This window comes from Rhinolophus sinicus, linkage group LG16 (assembly GCF_036562045.2).
Source record: "Rhinolophus sinicus isolate RSC01 linkage group LG16, ASM3656204v1, whole genome shotgun sequence".
NCBI lineage: Eukaryota > Metazoa > Chordata > Mammalia > Chiroptera > Rhinolophidae > Rhinolophus > Rhinolophus sinicus.
Window position 1 is genome coordinate 25644475 of NC_133765.1, and position 22674 is coordinate 25667148.

At 49.1% G+C, this 22674-nt stretch overlaps 1 protein-coding gene across 3 annotated transcripts in view; it reads left to right on the plus strand.

The window, feature by feature from the left end:
- Positions 1-22674, plus strand: part of UBE3B (ubiquitin protein ligase E3B) — a 54748-nt gene that overhangs the window by 20046 nt on the left and 12028 nt on the right. For all 3 annotated transcript variants that reach the window (XM_019757440.2, XM_019757441.2, XM_019757443.2), the window contains exons 12-21: positions 740-917; positions 2459-2622; positions 3986-4153; positions 7486-7657; positions 9471-9589; positions 10218-10332; positions 11064-11163; positions 15698-15817; positions 20097-20273; positions 20401-20511. In XM_019757440.2, the coding sequence (XP_019612999.2) occupies positions 740-917; positions 2459-2622; positions 3986-4153; positions 7486-7657; positions 9471-9589; positions 10218-10332; positions 11064-11163; positions 15698-15817; positions 20097-20273; positions 20401-20511 (1424 nt within the window). The remainder of the gene's footprint in view (positions 1-739; positions 918-2458; positions 2623-3985; positions 4154-7485; positions 7658-9470; positions 9590-10217; positions 10333-11063; positions 11164-15697; positions 15818-20096; positions 20274-20400; positions 20512-22674) is intronic.

Genomic DNA, 22674 nt, shown 5'->3' on the forward strand with positions numbered 1-22674 from the left:
AGCCCTTAGCTTCTTGGCAGCTAAGGGAAAGTGAAAATGTGATGAGTTGCCTGGATAATTCTCGTCTCAAGAGAGGAGGGCGGGCGCAGTTGGGTAGGGCTTAGATCAGGGCAGAGCCTGTATCATCTGTTTCTGTTTTACTGCATTTTCACTGTAGACGAAAGAGTTTGTGGGTAGCAGCATTTAAAAACAGCAGAGGCACATAATTCTCATTGCCTAATTATTTTGTTTTACATAGAAAAGGGGTCTTGGGCTAAATTTTTAGGGAGTTTATGGTAAGAGTCCTTACACAAGGCACATTAAATAACTTTGGTGAACACTGAATAACAGTAATTTCCCAGGACCTTCAGATGTTCTTCAAAAGGTCCTTTCTTACATTGACCCTTGACTTCAAAATCTTAGCATAATATTAAAGTATAACACTAGCTAAACATCACGTACCTCTGTGTGCCAGACATTTTACATGTTGCTTCGTATGGTCCACATCAAGAGTGGGGAACAGTATTCCAGTCTTACAGATGAGGGGACAGATGGGAGAGGTGAGTGAGGTTCACACAGCTGGTCTGTGGCAGCCAGGATTGGAAGCCAGGTTGGCCTTAGCCGTGTACCGCACTGCAGCCCCCGCGCTGACAGGTGCCCCTCTACGTGGACCCTCTTCCTGCAGATGGCAGAGAGCAGGGAGGGAGGTGATAAAGCGCGTCTGTGTGGGCTCAGCACACTCAGCCTTCTCTGTTTGTAGGCAACCTCCTGCAGCTGGGCTCCCTCAGCCCCCGAGTGTTAGAGGACGAGACGGATGGGTTTGTGGGTCTGCTCACCCAGATGCTGTGCTACTGTCAGAAGTATGTGTCGCAGAAGAAATCCAACCTGACCCACTGGCACCCTGTGCTTGGCTGGTTCTCCCAATCCGTGGACTATGGGTGAGTCCTGGGGCAAATCACTGTGCTTCCTGCCTCCTCCTGCCTCTCTCGCACCTCCTCTCGCTTCTTCCTTTTTCTTTCTCCCAGCTTAGGTCGTTTTCTTTCTTATTGCAAAAGAAACACGTATTCAATGTATAAAATATCGATGAGACCAAAAGGGAATAAAAACCATCCCATAGTACTGTTACCCAAAGACAACCTGTGTGCACGTCCATTCAGTCTTTGTCCTGCCTTTCCCTTTTCTTGCAAAAGTGAGATCATATCATTTTGTATTTTGTTGTTTTCCTTTAGTAAAGTTATAACCCTTATCTATCAATATGATCTTTTCTTCTTCAATATTACTTTTTTTGGCTGCCTGGACTGCCACATGTTGGAGGTAATAAAATACGATTCTAGGGACTAGAAGTCACCCCAGATCCTTTTCAAGAGGTGGGATATAAACTTAAAATTTTTAAATTAAGAACTCAAAAATTTTGAAAAAACAAATACTAGCCTAAAAGATAGATAGTAAGTAAAATGGCACGACAAATTTAAAGACATGTACCTGGGCTGAGATGATGCGGCCCGCTGGAGCTCAGGCAGCTGTGACGCCCAGCTCTTTTCCTGGTCAGATATCTGCCTGAGGCCTCGGTCCTTGGCAGGTACCCTTGAGGCAGAAAAGTGAGGGACAGGGAAGGAAATCCCAAATTTTCTCCCTTTACCTTGTACCTGAGTGACATCCAGTTAAAAAGACAGGCTGCCAGCTGAGGCCCTGCCCCGGCCTGAGGAGGACGGAGCGGGTATGTTAGGGGGTGGGGGAAGTCCGGAGGGATGTCGTGGGAAGAGGATGGGGCCGAATAGCTTGGTGAATTGCCTGGTTTCATCTTCCTCTTCTCGGAGGGACCTTGCTTCACCTTGCGTTCCTCGTCTGAAACATGGAGAGAATTCTCACAGTCCCTCTGACCGGGGTTGTCTCAAAGGACTGAATGCGATGATGGATGGCAGAGCCCGCCGCAGCCCTGGCCCATGTCCAGCGGGTGGTGGCTCTTAGTCCTGTGATTGATGCTAGAAGACAGTGGGAGCCATTACAGGGTCTCAAGCAGCGAGGTGATGAAGGCGGATTTCAGGGTGTGATTCTGATACTGGGGCTGTGGCGTGGAGTATGGTGAATCAGGAGGCTGGTGAATCAACGAGATTCGTGGGCCAGGCCTGCAGGCTGGCAGTGAAGCGGAGGGCAACACAGCGGGCATGAGATGGCTTCTGTCAACTGAGTGGTAGACAGGATGGAATTAGGATGATGAGCTGATAGAGGGTGTCTGGGAGATGACTGACATGCCATCTCGCGGGGACCCAGGAAGAGCAGTAATGCTATTGGTAGCATAGGACGTCTGCGTAGAGTGACAGTGCCTGACACATCCAGGCCTCAGCAGCAATTTGTGGATCCCTGTTATTATTATTATTATTATTTACCATGTTGAGTGAAAGGCCCCTGAGGGAGCCGGATGGGCTGTCCCTCGCCGTCCGTCAGGTGGAACTGACATACCTGGTCTGCTCTCTCCTAGCCTTAACGAGTCAATGCCCTTGATCACCAAACAGCTGCAGTTCCTGTGGGGGGTGCCTCTGATCCGGATCTTCTTCAGTGACATCCTGAGCAAGAAGCTGCTGGAGAACCAGGAGCCGGCCCATGTGCAGCCGGCATCCCCACAGAACGTGCTTCCCGTGAAGAGTGAGTGGCTGGAGCAGGCCTGGCCTGTGGCTCTGCTGCTGAGCTGGAGGGCAGCTCCTCTGTGTTCCTGGGTGCCTGCCCCCTCTGTTCGTCTGATGCTCTAACTTCTCCCACAAACATTTTGAGACCGCTTGGATCAAGTTTACATTTAACAAAACAGTGACAGAAAATCCTTAGGAATAGAAAACAAGGACCTGGGAAAAAAGTAGATGAACAAAATCAAGGTCGTGTATAGAGAATGTCCGTGATGGCCGCTGTAGTCGTTTCTGAACTTCCCTTTGGCTCTGAATTTCTAGTAGCCAAAATTAAAAGGGATTTGGGACTCTTTCTTACTTCTCTTTTTATAAATTTTATTGGGGAATATTGGGGAACAGTGTGTTTCTCCAGGGCCCATCAGCTCCAAGTCGTTGTCCTTCAATCTAGTTGTGGAGGGCGCAGCTCAGCTCCAAGTCTAGGTGCTATTTTCAACCTTTAGTTGCAGGAGGGCACAGCCCACCATCCCATGTGGGAATCGAACCCGCAACCTTGTTGTTGGCGCTCTAACCAACTGAGCCATCCGGCTGCCCTTCTTTCTTACTTTTCATAAACAGGAAGAAGACCTGTTTCTTAGAGGAAGTAGAGCTTTTCTGACTTTGTAATCGTAAAAGAAACCTCCCATGTGGGGCTCCTGATAACGGGGACACTGGCTCACTGACCAGGCTAACACCATAGCAGTGTCCCCATTGGAAAGGTTTCTTGTCGCCCGTTCTGATAAAAGTTGAAGTGCTGCTAACACATAATTCAGTGGGGTTACCTGCCCATGGCTGACTTCCAGGTGCAGGGCGGCTTTCCCTCTGCTCCCCAGTGTGCTGCAAAGCTGTCTGGTGGCTGTCAGTGAGCATGGGCTCAGCAAATGTAACTTCAGCAGGATATAAATGGAAAGGTTTGAAACCAAATGAGTGTACAACCCCAAGGCACGTATCAGTACTTGAGGTGGACGCCCCTACATCCTTCTAAAGGCACAGGCAGTTGGGAGTCGACCAAGTCCTCACCTTTGCCTCTCTTCCCCTAATACGGTCCTCGGAATTTTTACCTCTGGGTTCTGAAGTTAAGTGTACAAAGGATCCCGGGTAAGAATAGGGTATGCCTGGCTTGTTCTGAGAAATTTTCAGATACTATGAAGCCATCTTTGGGTTTCACCTGCAAACCTATTGTTCGGGTGGTTCTAATTTACCCCAAAGGGATGGCTGGCCCCAAGCAGCAGCCCCACTGTCTGGCTCTGGCTCTGAGTTAGGAGCTTTACTGACATGCTCTTCCCTTCTCAGACTGGAACTGGGCAGGTGACTGACCTCCTGCTCACCGTTCCTCCCCCTCTCCATTTCAGATCTCATAAAGCGTGCGTTTCAGAAGTCTGCGTCGGTGCGGAACATCCTCAAGCCTGTCGGGGGTAAACGCGTGGACTCGGTGGAGGTCCAGAAGGTTTGCAACATCTGTGTCCTGTACCAGACCTCGCTGACCACTCTCACCCAGATCCGCCTGCAGATACTCACAGGTTCGAGTCCCGAGGCCTCTTCTTCCATCTCTCACGTTGCAGACAGTTTTTCTTAGAACAAGTTGGTTTTTTTCTGGCTCCCTTGACTCGGAAAATAGGTTTTGAAGGAGGGTAATTTGGAGCCATTCTTTGAGGTCACTACACTTCAGTTAAACAGCTCACGCTAACCTCAATCCTAGCACTTCCACTTTGTTCCTGTGACCTGGCTCTTACTGTCGTTATGAAGTACGGTTTGCTCTTAAAAAGTCACTGGGGTTGTTTTTTACTGTGTAGAAAACTGAAAAAGACAAGGAAGCAGAAAAAAGAAAACGTCAACCACTCCTAGTCCCACAACCCAGACAGGACTACCTGCGCCTGAGTGTGTTACGTGTATCTATTTAGATTGACATACATAATTTTATCCTTCCCTTTCCATGGTCACTTTATAAGCATTTTGTCATGTCAGAAATTCTTCAGAAACCTCATTTTTGTCGGCTGCATATGTCATTGCATGGGTACGCCCAACATTTTCCTTTTTAGCTGAGCAAGGAAGAAAGTACCCTCTGAGCAGAGACTTGGGCTTCGGGGCCTGTGTAGTTGCAGTGCAGGAGTTGTTGGTATGAATTGGAATTATACTAACAAGAAGTCTGCAGGTCATGCAACTGTGCTACATAGAGGAGTAAGACCTCTGCTGCATTTTATATTTTTTTTAATCATAAATTGCCGCTGCCTTTCTGTTTCACACTTATTTCTTCATCTTCTCATATTCACAGAGCACCTATGTGTGTCAGGCACTGAGGATGCAGAGGTGAATAAGACAGCCGAGGCCTGTGTTCCCAAGGGCATCGTATTCTAGTAGTGGAGAGACCAATAATAAGCAAGGGGAAAATACATTTAACGTAACAATGGGCACTGTGACAGTGAACGTAATGAGAGGCAAGGTTGGCTTGGACAACAGGGTTTCTGAACCTCAGCACTGTTGACATTTTGGGCCAGATGGTTCTTTGTTGTGGAAGCTGCCCTGTCCACTGTAGGATGTTGGTAGCCCCTGGCCCCCTACTTATAGATGCCAGTAGCACCTTCCTCTCTCCCCCAGTTGTGGCAGCCATACATGTCTCCAAACATTGCCAAATGCCCCTGGGGGACAAAATCATTCCCGGTTGAGAACAGTTGAACTGGTGTAATGATGGAAGCAGGAGGATTTAAGATACGTTTCAGAGGTAGGGTCTTACAGGCCTCACCAATGGATTGGATTTAGAGGAGTGAGGCCTAAACGTTTCAAAGATATGCCAGATTTTTGGCCCAAGCTGCTGTGTGGATGGTGGTGCTATTTGCTGAGCTGGGGATGAGCAGCTGGGGGTGAGGCTTGTGGGGCATCGAGAGTTCTGTTTCGGCTGTAATGAGTGTAACGTGCCTGCTGGACCTGCAGCAGAGATGCCAAGCAGGCATGTGACTAGACTCTGGGAGCTTGAGCAAGGGGGATGGTGTGCAGAACCTTCGCCTCGAGCAGGTTCCCTGAGGAGAGTGCTAAGAGAGCTGAGAAGGCGCCCATACCAAGCATTAGCGCCCCGGCACCCAACATGAAGGTTTGGGAAGCACGTTGAATGAGATGATTTTGCCTGTGTCCAGCTTTTTAAGCTGACCACAAATTTAAGCATCCCCCATTGTCCCAATGAAAAAACCCAAAAAGAAGTTAGTTGGCCAGCTTGAAAGTGTATGTACTTTTAAGAAGGAAGATAAACTACTCCTGAACTATATGTATCCTACCCAATCATTTTAGCTATGAACACCTGAGAGTACAGAAAATACACTCATTTTTAAAATACTGCTGTTTTTTCCTACTTTCAAAATTTACAAAGCGTCCTGTTTATGCTGCTCATGTGTACATGAGGGCCCTGGAGCCCCGGGCCACCCCTCTGACAGCTCTCCGGAGCGTGGCATCTTCGTTGCTCTCTCAGCTGCTCTGGCTTCAGCCCTTACTGAACTGGCGTACGATGCCCTGAATGAGTGTTTCTGTCCACACAGTGAGTGCCCTTTCATAGAGTGAGGGCAGTCGCTTTTCTTTCGTCCCCGTGGGAGCATATTTGCGACCTCCACAATGTAACTACCTTTGTTTCTCTTTTAACCCATATTTAAATTGTGAAATTGCTGTATTTTATAACCACATCCTCCCACCCGTGAAAATGTGAGGTCAGAAACCTTTAGGGATGCTAACTAAATGATGTTAAACATTTCTTTGCCCCCTTTACAGTTCTTTTCAGGTCAGCCTCTCAGCATCCTTAAGTAGCGTTGATTGAGTCTGTCATCCTGCCTCCATCCCAGGCTGATACATCTTCCCCCAACAGTTCTTTGTTCAAAATGAAGTAATTCTATCAAATGAGAGGAATTATAGGGACTCAAATATAAGGTGACTCCCCCTTTTCTGAGGAATAATTTGAGGAACACACTGTATCGTATGTTCAGTGACACATGGAACTTCAGAGCCAGGCTTTCTAAGCCAAGAGCTGCATTAATAGACTTAAAATGAAATAGTGATGTAACCTGTGTGTCTGAGCCTTGTAGCCACCAGGAAGCCTACTCAGAATGTCCTCTGCTTTGCGCAGGGTTAAATTTTTGTGCTGGAGAGTATCTCTGCTACAGTCATTCATTGCTTTCCCATTTTTAGCGTAAATAGAATCATAGAAGTAGATGAGAGAAAAAGCTTTGCTAAATGTGGGTGAGCCTGCAAGATAGTTTCACTTACAGGATGACAAACTACGGCCCCGTGGACTGTATCCAGCCCAACACTTGCTTTTGCAAATAAAGTTTTGTGGTAACAAAGCCACATCCATTCATTTACATATTATCTATGGCTGCTTTTGTGCTACAATGGTAGCATTGACTACTTGTGACAGATTGGACCACAAAGCCTAAAAATACCAATTCTGTAGCCCTTTCCAGAAATAATTTGCTGATCTCTGATTTAAAACATAAATGCTGCGTCAGACAGACCTGAGTTCTATTCTTGGCTCTGACACTTATTGGCTGTGTGATTTTGAGCCACTTAACGTCTCTGGTCCTCAGTTTCCTTTTCCTAAGATGGAGATAACATTGGGTTTCGCAAGGTGGAAAGGAGAAAATGCATGCGAAGTATTTAGAATAGCGTCTGGCACGTAGTAAGCACCCATTAAATGTTAGCTGTTGTTCTCATTGTTGTCCTCATGCTGATAATGATTGTCTTAGTAATTATACCTCCTTTCACACACATCTAATGTTCCCTAGTAGGTGTAAGTGTTTTGTTTTCCCAATGGATAGGGGAATCGGGACGAGATGGAGCCCCCACCTGAAGCTTGGGTTTCTCTGTCCTTTTCCAGGTCTCACTTACCTTGATGACCTGCTGCCCAAACTGTGGGCGTTTATCTGTGAGCTGGGGCCCCACGGAGGGTTAAAGCTCTTCTTGGAATGCCTCAACAATGACACTGAAGAGTCTAAGCAGCTCTTGGCCATGCTGATGCTGTTCTGTGACTGCTCCCGGCACCTCATCACGTAGGTCCTGCTGTGGCCGGAAGGCCTTCGCTGGAGGTGGAGACCAGACTACAGTGTCAGTCAGGACGCAATTGCCGATGGGATTACTGCTCACGTTTGGTCCTGTGGGGCAGGGTCGTTAGAAGAATTAGACGAGAAAACATTTACAAAGTGGGCGGCATCTAGTAGGGGTTCAGCAATTGTTAGTTCCCATCCTTTTCGGGGAGCTGAATCCTTTTAGGGTCAGTACCACTGAATGTGGGCTTTGGGCTCTCCTGGAGCTGGGTTCAAATCACCTCAGCCATTTTATGCACGGTGCTAGGTCATGTACTAGAAAATTCCAGAGCCAGGGTGCCAGGGTACAAAACCTGGCTTAGCCACTTACTGAGACACTGGGCCAGAGGCAGGAGGCCTCTCAGCCTGTTTCCTCATCTGTCTATCGATGGGAATAACAACAGCACCTACCTCTTCGCTACATGGCAAGGATTGGCTGAGGTAATGCGCATAAAGTGCCCGGCATAGCCCCTGGCACATAGGAGCTCGGTGTGTGCTGGCTCTTTTATCATGGTTACGGACGAGTTGCTTAACCTCTCAGCCTCAGTGTTCTCATTAGGAGCATAGAGATAACATTACCAGTCTGATAGGAAGTAAATGAGAAACGGAATGTCAAGTGCATAGAACAGTGCCAATTAACAAATGTTAGTCCCATGCAGTCAGTCTATTTGTTCTTCTACCGTGTTTCCCCGCAAAATAAGACCGGGTCTTATGTTAAGTTTTGCTCCATTAGGGCTTATTTTCAGGGGATGTCTTATTTTTTTCGTGTACAACAATCTGCATTTATTCAAATACAGTCATGTCATCTTCTGGAACATTGTTATAATGTACTAATTGCGTCCGTCTGGCTGATGATCATAACTGGGGCTTATTTTCAGGGTAGGTCTTATTTTCGGGTAAACACGGTAGCTTATGTGTCTACTTGTGTATTTGGTATTCTTTTAATTCTACATTTTTCCAAAAAGGTCAGTGAAGAATTATTAGAGTGGACCTCAGGCAGTTATGTTTAGGCCAGACGACATTGTTAGGAGGAGATCAGGGACATATAGGTGGCAGATTGGGTAAGAATCACAGAGGGAAGAGCTCCGTGAGCAGTTGGAAGAAAGCAGGGGTGTGACCCTGAATTGCTGGGTCAAGGGTAACCCAAGAGTGAGTAATATTCTAAAGTGAATGGAGCAGTTTTAGGAGATCTTCAGGTACAGACGTATCTTACATGGTTCATTTATTCATATATTCTTCCAGACATTATTCATTCACTCATAAATACTTCCCGAGCACCTACTAAGTGCCACTAGTATCTGCTGTAGATGCAGACTAAGCTGCCACAGCTTTCAGCAGACACAGAGTGCCAGTCAGGATCCCTTGATACTCAGGCATGATTCCAGGCATGAACTAAAGTGTCACAGATCCTATGAATGAGAAAAATGGAGAGTAGCGCTTATTGGTTTTTTTCCTTAATTGTAGTTTTTGACTTTTTACTATGGACAATTTCAAATCGATAGAAAGTAGAGAGAATACAGTATAATGAGCTCTCATATGCCCATCCCCAGCTTCAGCAGTTATCAACTCATAGCCAGCTTGCTTCATCTAAACCCCCTACCTGCACTCATCTCTTTGAAGCAAATCCTAGACATGATAGCGTTTTATCTGTAACTTTTGCAGTAAGCATCTCAAAGATACCGCTTATCCTTAACATTATTTTGTCTAGTAAGAGGTACAGATCTCGCTTTCTTTCCCTTTTCTCATCAGGAAATTGTGTATAATTTTCTGTCTGGTTTAGGATCCTTGATGACATTGAAGTTTATGAAGAACAGATTTCATTCAAACTGGAAGAGCTGGTCACCATCTCCTCTTTCCTGAATTCCTTCGTGTTTAAAATGATCTGGGACGGAATTGTAGGTAAGGTAAAGATGGCAGCCATCGTTCAACTGGTGCTGCAGGCAGGGGGGCCAGGGTCTATCCCATCAGCTCATTCTTAGCCTTATTGTCTGGCAGCAGTCACTGAACACGCACATTTCTTCACATAATTAGAAGTCTTATTTCTTCAGTCTCTATCTGTGACCTCCTAAGTTAGGGGTGTGGTTAAAGAAGTCTTGTCCTCCCATGTGTTTTTCAAGTTGTACATGTATGTGTCAAAGGTTACTCATGATGATTACTTTCACCCTGAATCTCCTTTTGATTCTTTGAGCTGATTTCCATGAAGATAAAGCCTGGGCCAGGACACACTTCAGATTAGAGGCCACCCCCTGAAGTGTTTCCAGTTGTGGATTCAGTACCAAGTTCCTTAGAGTATAAAGGTCCTTGGATGAGGTACTAGGGGGAGGCAGCGTGAGGGGCTGTGTCTGAGGGATTCTCAGTTCCTACAGACACTTAGAACATGTCTTTTGGTCCTGTTGGTTCCATGTAAACTTCAGAGTGAGGGACATCAAGACCTTGTTGGGACTTGATGATGTCAGGAAGAGACAAGAGCTCTTCTCCAGTTCTAGTCAGCTCCATGCGTGTGACTCTCCCGGTGTTTGCCCCACAGAGAACGCCAAGGGCGAGACCCTGGAGCTGTTCCATTCCGTCCACGGGTGGCTGATGGTGCTGTATGAGCGGGACTGCCGGCGGCGCTTTGCCCCTGAGGACCACTGGCTGCGGAAGTGAGCACAGGGCTGGGAAGGCACTTGGGGAGCAGAGGCGCCCGAGCGCTCAGTGGACAGGAGTTCGGCCCTCTCCTTCCTCCTGCCCTTTCATCCCCCTGAGGAAGCTGCTGTTCCACAAAGCCCTTGTCAGGACAGCTCATCTCCTGTCAAGTCGCTCCTGCTAAGATAGGCGTACCCGGAAGATGCTTAGAGCTCAGGGCAACAAAGCCAGGTCACAGTTAGCAAATGTTTCTGGTCCAGGCCAGGAAGAAAAGTTTGCCCCTGTGCTGAACAGATGATGACAGATAAATGGCAGTTTTCTACCAGCAGAATTAGGATGACAACTACAGCTGGGTCTTTTTGAGAGGTGGGGTCGGGGGGATCGTCCGGCAACAAGTGAACAAGGTCATGTCCAAATTCTGTCATCAATGACATGTCAACTCTAACGTAACTCTTGAAGTGATGGCACTAGAGTAGGGACTGGCAGGCTTTCTCTGGAACGGGCCAGACGGTAAACATTTTAGGCTTTGCAGACTGGACGATCTCTGTTGCAACTACTTGATTCTGCCGTTGTAGCGTGAAAGCAAACAGAGACACTTTGTAATGACGCAGTGTGGTTGTGGCCCATTGAAACTTGACAGAAACGGTCAGCAGGCACGATCTGACCCTCAGGCTATCGTTGGCCAGCCCTGCACTAGACAGTACTGTTCTTGTTTTCATGATCCCAACCCCTGTCTTTTCTCTTTAAGGGATCTCAAGCCTAGTGTGCTGTTCCAGGAGCTGGACAAGGACAGAAAACGCGCACAGCTGGTCCTGCAGTACATCCCGCACGTCATTCCTCACAAAAACGTGAGTTGCACTCAGAGCTGGGCCCCTTGTGGGGGTGTCTCTGTTCCCCCACATGGTTCCTGACTTTCCATCTCCGTCCTAGCAATTGGAAATGAAGACATGAGATCATTCATTCAGCCGATGCAAACAGTGATTGGCTCTGAACCTGCGTTGGGTAGTAAGCGAAGCATTGGGGTACAGAGATTGAAGACAATATGAACGGGCAGTTCTGGCAGCGGGGTGTGCGTATGCTACAGGGGTGGCTGCTGTAGGAGCCCAGGGAAGGGGGGCAGGAGTGTAGGCAAAAGTGGGCAGTGTTTAAGGGCCTCGGGGGAGAGCTCGCAGTGGGTACCATGGGAGAGCCGGACGTATAGTCTGGCTGGAGAAACTAGAAGGCAGACGTCGAGAAGCTGAGGACGTTTTAGGAGTTGAAACAGCAAGGACCTTGTCAACCCAGGGTAGGACCTTGCATGTTGTCCAAAGCCATTGGAGAGCTTTCAGCTTTGGAGGCACCTGGTCAGAGCTCTACTCGAGAAAGTTCTTCTGGCTGTAGTGTGGGGCAGTGGCTAGAGGCAGAGGTGTCACGGCCATCCGGCCTGGTCTCGGGTGGGGTCACGGAAGTAGAAAGATGATAAGGTCAAGAGACTTTTAAGGAGGTGGCACTTAACAGGTCTTAGAGAAAGATGACACTCGGAGGAATTCAGATGATGCTCACGTTTCTGGCTTGGGTGCCCAGGTGCCTGGGAGTGCCATTCCCTGACATAGGAGCACGGCCAGAGCAGGTCTGGGAAGTGCTGGCGAGGTCAGCTTTGAGGAGCTAGCATGGGAGGTGCCAGCAACTCCTCGGGGCCATTGGACATGTGGCTGTGGGGCTCAGGAGAGAGGCCTGACCTGGAGACAGGACCCAAACCTCCTAACTGTGTTTATGGCCATGGATGAGGTGCTCAGGGAACCAGACGGAGTCAGAAGATCAGGGGACCGAGGCCAGAACCCTGCAGGAGAGAAGGAGTCATCAAAGGGAGCAAACCAGCAGAGCGTGCTGTCACAGATCCAAGGGACATGAGAGACGGCTCACGTCCCTGTGTGTAGCGCGGTACCGGGGCCATTCTGCGCTCCTTGGGAAGACGCTCTTACAGGTCTACATGTGCCCTTTCCTTTCCTTTTGTCTTTTGACAAAATAGACATTTCTAGAAAAGCGTAAGTCACATGTTTGTAAATTAAATCTCACTTTTCAGAGGTCTTACTCCCCCTCACTGCTCTCTGATCTTGTTTCGACCTTGACGTTAATACTTACAATTGCCATTCTATACCCTCCAGCAGTGATTCGCAAATGGATATGGTTGTTTAAATTCTTATTATACTTGATAGTAGAGCCGCTCAGAAATGAGGGGCCTCATGGCGATGACTTCATCACATGTGCCCTCCTTGAGGGAGCCCCTTCAGCTGTCTCCCTTTGCAAAATAGGCCATTCCGTTGCTTTACGCTTCCCAATGATGGAACATTCTGGCTCAGCATAAGCTGATTTATTATACTTCTCTGTAACTTCTGCCCTTTGGCCACTGAAGGTGGAATCTCTAATCTGAAATTTACAGGCATCTCTCGTTTGCCTTCTGAGTCTGTTTCTAAGGGTAGCAGCCTTCCCTTCTCCAACTATCCTCATTAAGGTGGTGGTTTCCAGCCCTTCATCTCCTGGACCTCATCCAATTTGGTGGAGTCTGACTTAAACCACAGCGCCATGTCCTGCACCTGTGTGTCCATGAGTTCAGCCTGAACCGGAGCATTCCCGTATCGTATAGTCTGGAATCTCTGCTCTGTATATCCATAGCTCACAAACGGTGTGCTGGGGTACCCTGGGATATTTTGAGTTTTTGAGGGGAACACAGTGAAATCTGTTGGACACTATTATGAAAGTACTACTAGCTAGGGTTCCCAGTTTCAGCTTTTTTTTTTTTTTTTTTTTTTGGATGATGTCATATTTTCTAAGCTGGGTTTTAAAAAATGAAATTTAAAAATCTTTTTTTCAATGTATTTTTTTTTTACAATACAATTACTATGTTCTTAGCACATAAATACTTATTACGTTGTTAGGCCCTAACTACCAAGTAAATGGAACTGTTAAGTATTGCTTTTGACCCAGGAGTGCCATGAAAATACTGCTGAGCCATTAGGGGTGCTGTGAACAGGAAAGAGGGAACCTCTGGAGAGTAGTTTGCATGATTTGTGAGTCCAGAGTGTATCCTAACCCTCACCATTTTTTCCTTTTGCTTAAGATTGCCATCAAGGCTTTCTGTCCTTGGCTCATAAAATCTCTCTGGTCCCTCCCTTGGGAAAATAGGGCCCTTCCTCATCTCCTGGCCCGTCCTGCTCCCTGTGACGGCACCAGGAGGTCGGGGAGGGTGTCTGAGGTCTGATGCGTTAGAGCCACGAGGGCACACTTGTCGCCTGTCTCTGGCTGTGCTTCGCGGGGGTGTGCCACCTTCTGCCATGATTCATTCGTGCTAGAGGGTAAAGGGGCTCCCCAGTCCTGCTTCCTTCCCTGTTACCCCTCTGCCCTCGGTCCCTAAAGGCTGAATCTCTCCCTTGTTCTTGATCTCACTCAAGTGGGTGCCTTTCTCGTTTTCCTTAACACTTTGCAAAGCCCCAACTCTGCCTAGTTCACGCACACAACCCTGCTTCCTCTGCACTCTTCTTACGTTTTGCTTGTACACATTCATCTCCCAATTGGGACTTACAGCTTCTCTCTCTCGTTTTGGCCTAGAAGGCTTAGTGCCATGTGGGCTGGGCAGCAGCTGTGTGGTGTGGTGTGGTGTTCTGTGCGTGAGCTGTGGGTTTGAGTCTGCCCACCCGCTGTGTGACCTTGGGTGAGTCCTTTTCTTTATCTGCAAAATGGGGATAATGACCCTTAACCAGATGTCCTCTGCTGTTGCTGAGGTCTTACCGCCCCTTGAGAGCTGGTTAAGTTTGCCTCAAACCACCTTCCACGCACCCTGGAAATCCAGAGCCCCATCCAATCTTTCCTTGGCTACCGTGTTTCCCCAAAAATAAGACCTACTCCAAAAATAAGCCCCAGTTAAGATCGGCAGCCAGACGGATGCATTTAGTATGTTATGACGATGTTCCAGAAGAAGATGACATGACTGTATTTGAATAACTGTAGATTGTTGTACATGAAAAAATAAGACATCCCCTGAAAAGACGCCCTAATGCATCTTTTGGAGCAAAAATTAATACAAGACCCAGTCTTATTTTCGGGGAAACATGGGCACATTCTCATGGGCACCTCTGCAGCTCTGCTTTTGTGTGTGCTCTCTCTGCCCCAAACTTAGTGAACCCGGACGTGAAGCTCATCTTCTGCTTCACATTCCATAAAAGGACACCCCTTGTTCAGGTGGTCATGCTAACGATGTGGGGTCCCCGGAAACAGTCATGCTACGTGACCCCACACAAGGTAAATACCTATTCTGACCGCCTCCAGTTCCCCCACCATAGAAGGGAGAGGCGGGAGTGCCCTCCTCCCATGTCGCCCGACACCTCGCTCTTCCTCCGTCTGTGCTCTCCTGTCCCCGCGGCCCTGGAGCCCCAAGCGCTTTGCAGAGCACTTCAGCCCTATTTCTAGACTCATGAACCAGCCGCATCGAGCTGCTGTGCTGAAAGTAGCTCTTATACCAAATACATCTCTCCTTAGGAAGCTGTTGGCAGTTGCTTTCTCTGTTATAAGCATGTTTCCTTCATAAGTTACTATAGAGGATCAAATGAAATGCACTAGTTTCCCTTTGTACATAGTTAATTCTTATTATTATTGTTCTGATTACTGTTCTTATTTGTGTTTAACAAAGCTCTTGACTTTTGAGGGGATTCCCATTTTAAAACGAAAAACAGCTGTGGTTGGATTTATATATTCATTCAGCTGACGTTATTTGAGTGCTATTATTGCAGCAGTGATGCTGAAACCCAGCTTGGGGTCAAGGGTCAGTGTTTGCCTAAAGGAGCTTATCAGAATCTTGAGAAAGGAGAGAGGTTCTTTTGAAACAGTAATTGAGAACTATTACCAGTGGGACCACAGTGTACTTGAGGGCACAGAGGAGGCAGATGAAAGGTCAGGAACCTTTATTCTATAGGATCATTTAAAAAATTTCTGACAGTGAAAAAAATTGCCCTAGAAATATTTCTGTTTTTTAAATTTATAATATTGATTTCCTTTAAAACAGGCACGGCTGTGAAAAGCCGCCTCTGTAAACTTGTCTTGCAACCAGGTTTTTATAGTGAATTATTGACTGATTGCTCCTAGGCTGTTCTTTGCTGGCCTCTAGCTGCAGCCAGACGACTCGTTCTGGAACCTTTATTCTTTGGCATGTATTCGGTTATATTTTTAATTCCCAAGAGTGTTTGGGGGACTGTTTACTGTCCCCCAAGTCACTTCTAACCTGCAGCACGTATCAAAGTGTCCCATTCTGGTTGCAGCTCATGTGACGTAAATTTCGTTCCTTTCATACAGTGTGTTTGAGGGAATCATCCGTTGTTGACCCTGTTTTGGTCTCACCTTTGCTCATTTCAGAGAGTTCTTCTGTTCCGAAACATGGTTACCAAGGAGAAGGAGAAACTGGGGCTCGTGGAAACCAGCTCCGCCTCCCCCCACGTCACGCACATTACTATCCGCCGCTCCCGGATGCTGGAGGTGAGAGACCCCAAAGAAGTGTTCTCTGGGAAATGTGGGTTTTTTAGTGGATGACCTGTTGCCTCTGAACTCTTCTTGTCACTCCTTGATCTAATGGCACTGAAATCAAGGCTGTGGGAGCAGGACAGCTGCCACTTGTCTGGTTTCCTGCTCTGAGAGCTGCGTGATTAAATGTGTCCTCAGTGCCTCAGACCTGCGGTGCAGTATTCCTTTTCTCCACAAGGGCCCCTGGGCTAGAGCATCAAACACTTCGTGCCTCTTTGAAATGAGGACAGGAAGTGCCACGTGCAGACATCTCATGTCTGTGCAAACTCCATTTGTCCAGGCAGGCACTTTGCCCAGATGCCCAGCTGTGAATGTGGAGGCTGGAATGTAGGTGTCACTGAGCCCTACTGGGAAAGGCATTTGTCCCGGCTGGAAGTTCTTTGTAGTCAGCAGCTTAGGAGATAAAAAGGAAGCTGCCCACCTTAGCCAAACAAAGCCAGTGTCCCGGGTTACCACCACCGTGTGGCGACTTCATGTGAGTTAGAAATAAGTGCCTCTCCTCAGAACACTTTGCCTCCATGTCGGAATATATTGATTTTGTGGGAATAAGACCCTGACTACTGTCTGCTGGACACTGTCATCGTAAATGTCTGTACCTGCGATTGTGCGTGCCGCCCCCCTCCCCTCCAGGGCTGTGCCGTGCACAGCCCGCCTGCGTGTGCGGGTCCTGCCAGCGGTGGGATTGGTGACTGAGCCCCAAGGACCCTTTCCCAGGAGAGCCGTGGCCTGGTTGATTTGCCCGCGCTTGCTCGTCAGACCTGTTATCACACCCCAGCCACAGTTCCTCCCTAGTAGGTCGTGCCACGTAAGGCAGTGGTGGCATCCCAGGACAGGCCATGGCCACAGAGCCAGCCACCAGCAGACGGCAGTGGCTGCAGCGTTTCCTCCCTGCGTGCTGACATGTCTCCCTGGCGGCATTCACACTCCTTCCTGGAGCCCTTGTTTAGTTTCCCTGACCGCTGGTGACGGATGCTGAGGTCTGCTGGGAAAGGCAGCATGCGGTAGACGATGATATTTTTGACATTGGTAAAAGCAGGGAGAAGCCTCGTAAGTGCCCACAGGGACCCTGCAGGGCATGGGAGTGAGGAAAGCTGGCTGAGAGGGTTGCAGCGCGGGGGCACCTTGTGTACACACTGAACAAATAGAAATATCCCTCACTTGCACTGCTCTCCTCTGCTTTGCAAACACAGCCCTCGGTCTAGGTGATCTCCTTAAGAGAAACAGCCCCACAAGTGGATTGATAAATGACAATTGACATCCAGCTTTCGTGTCGGGGAGCAGTAGAGAGTGGGCAGGTGGAGAACACGTGCTCCCCCAAAACATTCAGCGGAGGTTTGTGCTCCAGGAGTCTCGTTTTTTAAGAGAAGGCCAAAATTCAGGGTTTTGTGGGAATTCCCCAGATCTTTTGATGTTGGGAACTAATGATATTTTGTAAAGTACCTGGAAGGTCAGATAACTCCTGTCTTCCCACCGAATTCAACCTATGGGCCACCAGTTGGCGACCTTCACTTTGACTCGAAGCGGAAAAAGCCCCGTCGTGTTGTCCATACTCCCTTCTCCAGCACTTTCCTGGCTGCACCTCTCGTCTCTTAAATTCCTCCGTCCCACCACCCATCTTCCCCCTCCATGTGACCAGCACCCACAGGAAGTGGGGTGGCAGGGACTCTGCTGTCTCCTGAAAGGGATAGAGTCCCCGACCGACTCCTTCCTCAAGTGTCGTTGCTTATGGGAAAGTCACGTGGCATCCTGGCTGCCCGAGCCAGCTGTTTTTTAAACACGTCGCTCAGGGACATCAAAGGAGGGATGTCTGTCTTAAGTTTTAGGCAAAGTCTGTTTTCCTCTTTACGTCCCACTAGAAATATCTCATTGTGAAATTGATCACTGGTGTCCCTATTGAATTCGGGGGAGAGGGTCATTTATTCCATTACCATAGTGTTGTTATGATCTGGTGGTTTGATTAAAACCTGAGTCCAGTGGCCTTTGCTTGATTTGGACACAAGGGGGCATCAAAAAGTTGATATTAGACTTAGATATCCAAGGCTTTTTTTTCTGTTTCCTTTTTAATAGCGTGTATTGAAGGCAGTGCTTCTGTATCAGGTGACCGGGTGTTCATCCTGCAGGAGGACTTGCCCTCACAGGGTGTGACCTGGGGCTGGAACTCAGGCATTTCAGGACTGGAAGGAACCTTACACGCACCCTTGCCCAACTCTTGCCCCTCACCCTGTCCGTGACAGACCTGAGGCCAAAGAAAGTCAGCTCCTCAGTCAGGTCACTCGGATATCCGGTCTTGAAGTCATTGGAAAACAAAGCCAGCTCTCCTGTCCCTGGGTCAGCGTTCTGCGTCTGCTCGTTGCAATGCAGTAGAGAAGAGGCGTGCCCTCCTCCCGCTCACCCTCGTAAGGGGCACAGAGCTAATCCTCTGGTAACGACACCAGTGTCCAGAGTGCCGTGGGGGGTGGGGGGAAAGCACGACAGGAAATACACCAGAGGAGGCAGGCGGCAATTTCTCTCTACAACTTTTCAAGGAAGAGGCTGATGTGGGGCTGATGAAGCCAAATTGAGGTTTGAGTCCAGCACACTTTCCTGGGCGCCTGCTGTGTGCTAAGTGCTTTCACATACACCTTCTCACTGAATGTGCGAAACCCAAACACCTTGCTGATGGGTTACGGTTAAGGAGGCCTCATGTTAAAGCAGCATGGAGGAAATCCTGCAGGCAAGCGGGAACCCGTTTGTATTCTCCACCGGCCCCAGGGTCAGTGCCAAGATAATTATCTTAAATTTAGGCAGAATGGTTTAAATGCTACAGCAGCTGCATGGTGACTTCCTGTTTCTCCCTTGTTTTCAACGAAAGGATTCTCAAACTTCATGTGCATAAAAGCACTTTTCAGGATTGTGCTCTCACAATTGTGTTCCTGTTCCTTCAGCTGACTAACGGGACTGCACAGGTCGTTTTTTCCGTGCTCTCTAACTCTAGAGCCTAACCCTGAATAAGATTGGGAACCACCATAGACAGTCCTTTGGATCACAAGGGAAATGTGATTGACAGCAGAGCAGCAAGCATTCCCCAAAACAGACTGGCCTCATTTGCTCTGTGACAAGGGGCCAGAGCAGCAAATGGGTGGATGCCACGGAGATGGTGTCTGTCAGCAAAACGTCTGAGAGCACCGCAGTTGTGACTGAGTGGGGGAAATGGGAGGTGGCTTCAGCAGGATGTTATGTGACAGTATCTAAAGACGTAGGTTTCACCCTGCCGAATGGGCCTCATGGCAGCCCAAAGGCCTCCTGCCTGGGTCCTGTCCTATTCAGCACTGTTTTACAGTCACTGAAATAAAAACCTTAGCAGCTTGCTTAGCAGTGTCCACATGCCAGAAATATGTTAGATGACAGACAGAATCGGGAGCCAGGAAGACCTCACCAGGTTAGAATCAAGAGGCAAACTACGGAGGACGATTAGCAGGGAACTCAGAAGTTGTGTCCGAGAGCTCTGGGTAGGGGAGACGTGCTGACCAGCTGCGTGTCTTAAGGGAGCTGAATGTGAGCCAGAAGCACGCTGAGGCTTCTCCTGTCTGCTCCTGCCCTCGTCCAGGCCCAGCATCACTCCTGCGCCCCGTCTCCCTGCTTTCTGCTCCATCCCCTGCCATCCGTCTGCTCTGCTGCCAGCAGAAAGCCAGCCATGTTGCTCCTTGCCTAAACTCTTCTGTGGCTCCCCATTGCCTGCAGGATATAATTTAAACTCCTCAGCATGACTCACAAGGCCTTTCAGGTTCTGGGGGAAGATACCACGAATTGAGGGTGGAGGGTATTTTTATTTTTCATTTTCTAGCTCTCTAAGATTGATTGATTGATTGATTGATTTTTACCGTAAGCTAAAAGATACACTTAGCATTAAAATAGAGGTGCGATCTTGTCTCAGTTTCTTCTGTCCTTTGTCTGATGGCCAAGAGCTTGTCTGACCCATCTTGTCTAATTGCCTGTCTCGCTGCCCTGCATCCTCTTGAGGGAAGCCCCCCCCTTGCCACACAGCGGGAAAGTCACATCCCCCGAAAGGAATTTCCCTTTTAACAGGCTATCGTTTGAAGCGGGTGAGAACGACTCTTCTCATGCACCCATGCATCCTGACTTGCACGTTTCTTACACTGGGAAGGCTGCTCACGGGAGAAGGGGCCTTGAGGGGAGCCCTGAGTTACGCAGAAGGCCTTGGGTTCCTAATGGGCTGTAACTCTGCCCTTGGCAGGACGGCTACGAGCAGCTGCGGCAGCTTTCCCAGCATGCCATGAAAGGCGTGATCCGCGTGAAGTTCGTCAATGACCTCGGGGTGGACGAGGCAGGAATTGATCAGGACGGTGTTTTCAAGGAGTTCTTGGAAGAGATCATCAAGAGGGTGTTTGACCCAGCACTCAACCTCTTCAAGGTATTTAAGGGGGCGCGAGCCGGCTTGACAGTAGCCAGATTCGGGGTGACAAATGAAACGTGACGCACTGGGCTTGCTCATTACAGGGCTTTTAACCTCCGCCTCTCTCCGTCTTTCTGCCTTGCAGACAACCAGTGGGGATGAGAGGCTCTACCCTTCGCCCACCTCTTACATTCATGAGAATTACCTGCAGCTCTTCGAGTTTGTGGGCAAGATGCTGGGGAAAGCTGTATATGAGGTAGGCGAGTTCCAGAGCCTTGAACTGGCATGGAAAATAAGATGGGAGAAATACCGCTGGGCTTCGTATGCATGTGTGTGATCAGGCCCAGCCATGTAAACTACCTGTCACTAGGATAAAGTCACGGAAAGACGGACAGGAAGCAAGATTACCATACAAAACACGTGGTGCTACCCATGTGCTGTCTCATTTAATCCTCTCAGTCGTCCTGGGGTGCTGCTGCTGTCCTGTGGACGTCAGGATACGAGAACTGAGGCTTCCAGAAGTCGCGATGGGACCCGGAGTCCCATTGCTAGTTCAGTGGTAGAATCCAAATTTGACCCAGGCCAGCCTTCTGCTTTCCTGAGGGGTGAGGGGTGATGTGCCAGAGCCAGATCTCCAAGTAGAGTCCAGGTAGTATGAGGGTGGCATTCTGAGGGGTTTGGTAGTAGTTGCAGTTGTTTTAAAATCCTTTGTTTGAGTGCCTGGAAGTGAGCCAGAGGTGCCTGGGAGATAGATGGCTGCAGACTAGAACATGAAGGTAGGACATAGCCCAGAGCAACTGACCCAGACTGGTCTTCCCTGGCTAGCTATGTGACTGTGCGTGGAAGTCGCTTTCCTTCTTTAGGTCCCCTCTTTAGGTTCTCATCAGTAAAGTGGGGATAATACGTTATTTGGTTACTGCAGATGGTAATGAGGTAATATAGGGGGAACACCTCCAATGGTGCCTGGACCTGCTCATGGGGGAAGTGGAGTCCATCCTCACTGTCGTTAAGAAGAAAGGTGTCTGAATTTCTCCTTCTCAGTCTCTGTGGGGTCAGGGCCAGGTGGACTTCTGCAGGCTCCGGTGAGGCCCACGTAGCTCCAGTCCCTCTCCACTGGGCTGAGCTGGCAGAACGCCCTCCTGGTGGCACTTGCCCCTCCCCCCCGTACCCTGAAAGTCCTGCTCCTCGGGAAGGAAGGAAAGCTGCAGCAGGAGCTCCCTCGGGCCCAGGTAGCCAGGCAGAGAATGAAGCCCCTGAGCCCCTCTCATCTCACAGGCCATCACAGACCTGAGAGGAGCCAGGAGGCCTTCCAAAGGGGAAGAGCCAGAGCTGGGGCAAGTTGAGGGAAGGAGGCCATGTGGGGCCGACATCCTCTGACTCCACGTGATCCATCATTCTCTCTGGGGGCCGCCTCTGTCCACGGCCTCAGTCCCTGGCCGCAGTCGTCAGGGGCCCTGTCTGAGTCCCTGCCCAGACACCCTTCGGTCCTCCTGCTCGGGACCGGCTGCGTAGCCTGGGCTCATTTTCTGTGCTTATTTTCACATCTGCAAAATGGAGACTTCTCAATTGATTCCCATTTAAAAAAAATCTCATGAGGACCTACCTAGGCATGTGCTGTGTTTTTCCTTTAAGCACGTAGCTGTGATGAGACCCAGAGGTGTCTGGGTCCGCTGGAAAGCATGACCTCCTGGCTTTTGTGAATGCCCTCCCGTTTCCTGGGCCCCATCTGTCTCCTCCGTCCCCAACAATAATAGTATGGATGGAAGAAGTTAGGACGTAGTGGGCCCCGTATGAGGAGCAGCACTCGTGCACTCGTGTAACCCCCTGCCCCCTGATCCTCTGTGACAGGCCCTTGCTGAGTGTGATTCAGCACCCCCTCTAAATTTCTCCAGTCCACACACCGCTGTCCGTCCTTCAGCCGCTGCCCTAGGCCAGTCTGCCGGCAGTTCTCCCTGGTGTTAGGCGGTGGCTTCCTGCCTGTGCGGTACCTCTGCCTCCTGCCTTCCTCCTCTGGTTCATTCCCCACATACAGTACCGATGTGACACTGCCCTGCTCAGAGCCTTCCCAGCGCTCCCTGCTGCCCTCACGGTAGAATCCAGACTCCTGGAGGCTTCTGCGGCCCTTCCTGACCTGGCCCTGCCTGCCTCTCTGGCCTCGCTGCTCGCCTCCCTTCCCTCTCACACTGATGTGTTGTCCCTGGAGCTTGCCTGTGGGTCTCGCACTGAAGGCCTTTGCTCCTTAGGTCTAGTTTAGATGTTTTGTCCTCCAGGAAGTTTCCCCCATCCTGCCTCTTGGTGAGAGCCTGTCCGCCGTGCTACTCCACACCGTGCTCCTTTATATACAACTGACAGGCTGTGCTGTTCCCCATTTACAGATGGGAAAGCTGAGGCCCCGTGGATTTGATCCCTGAGCGGTGCA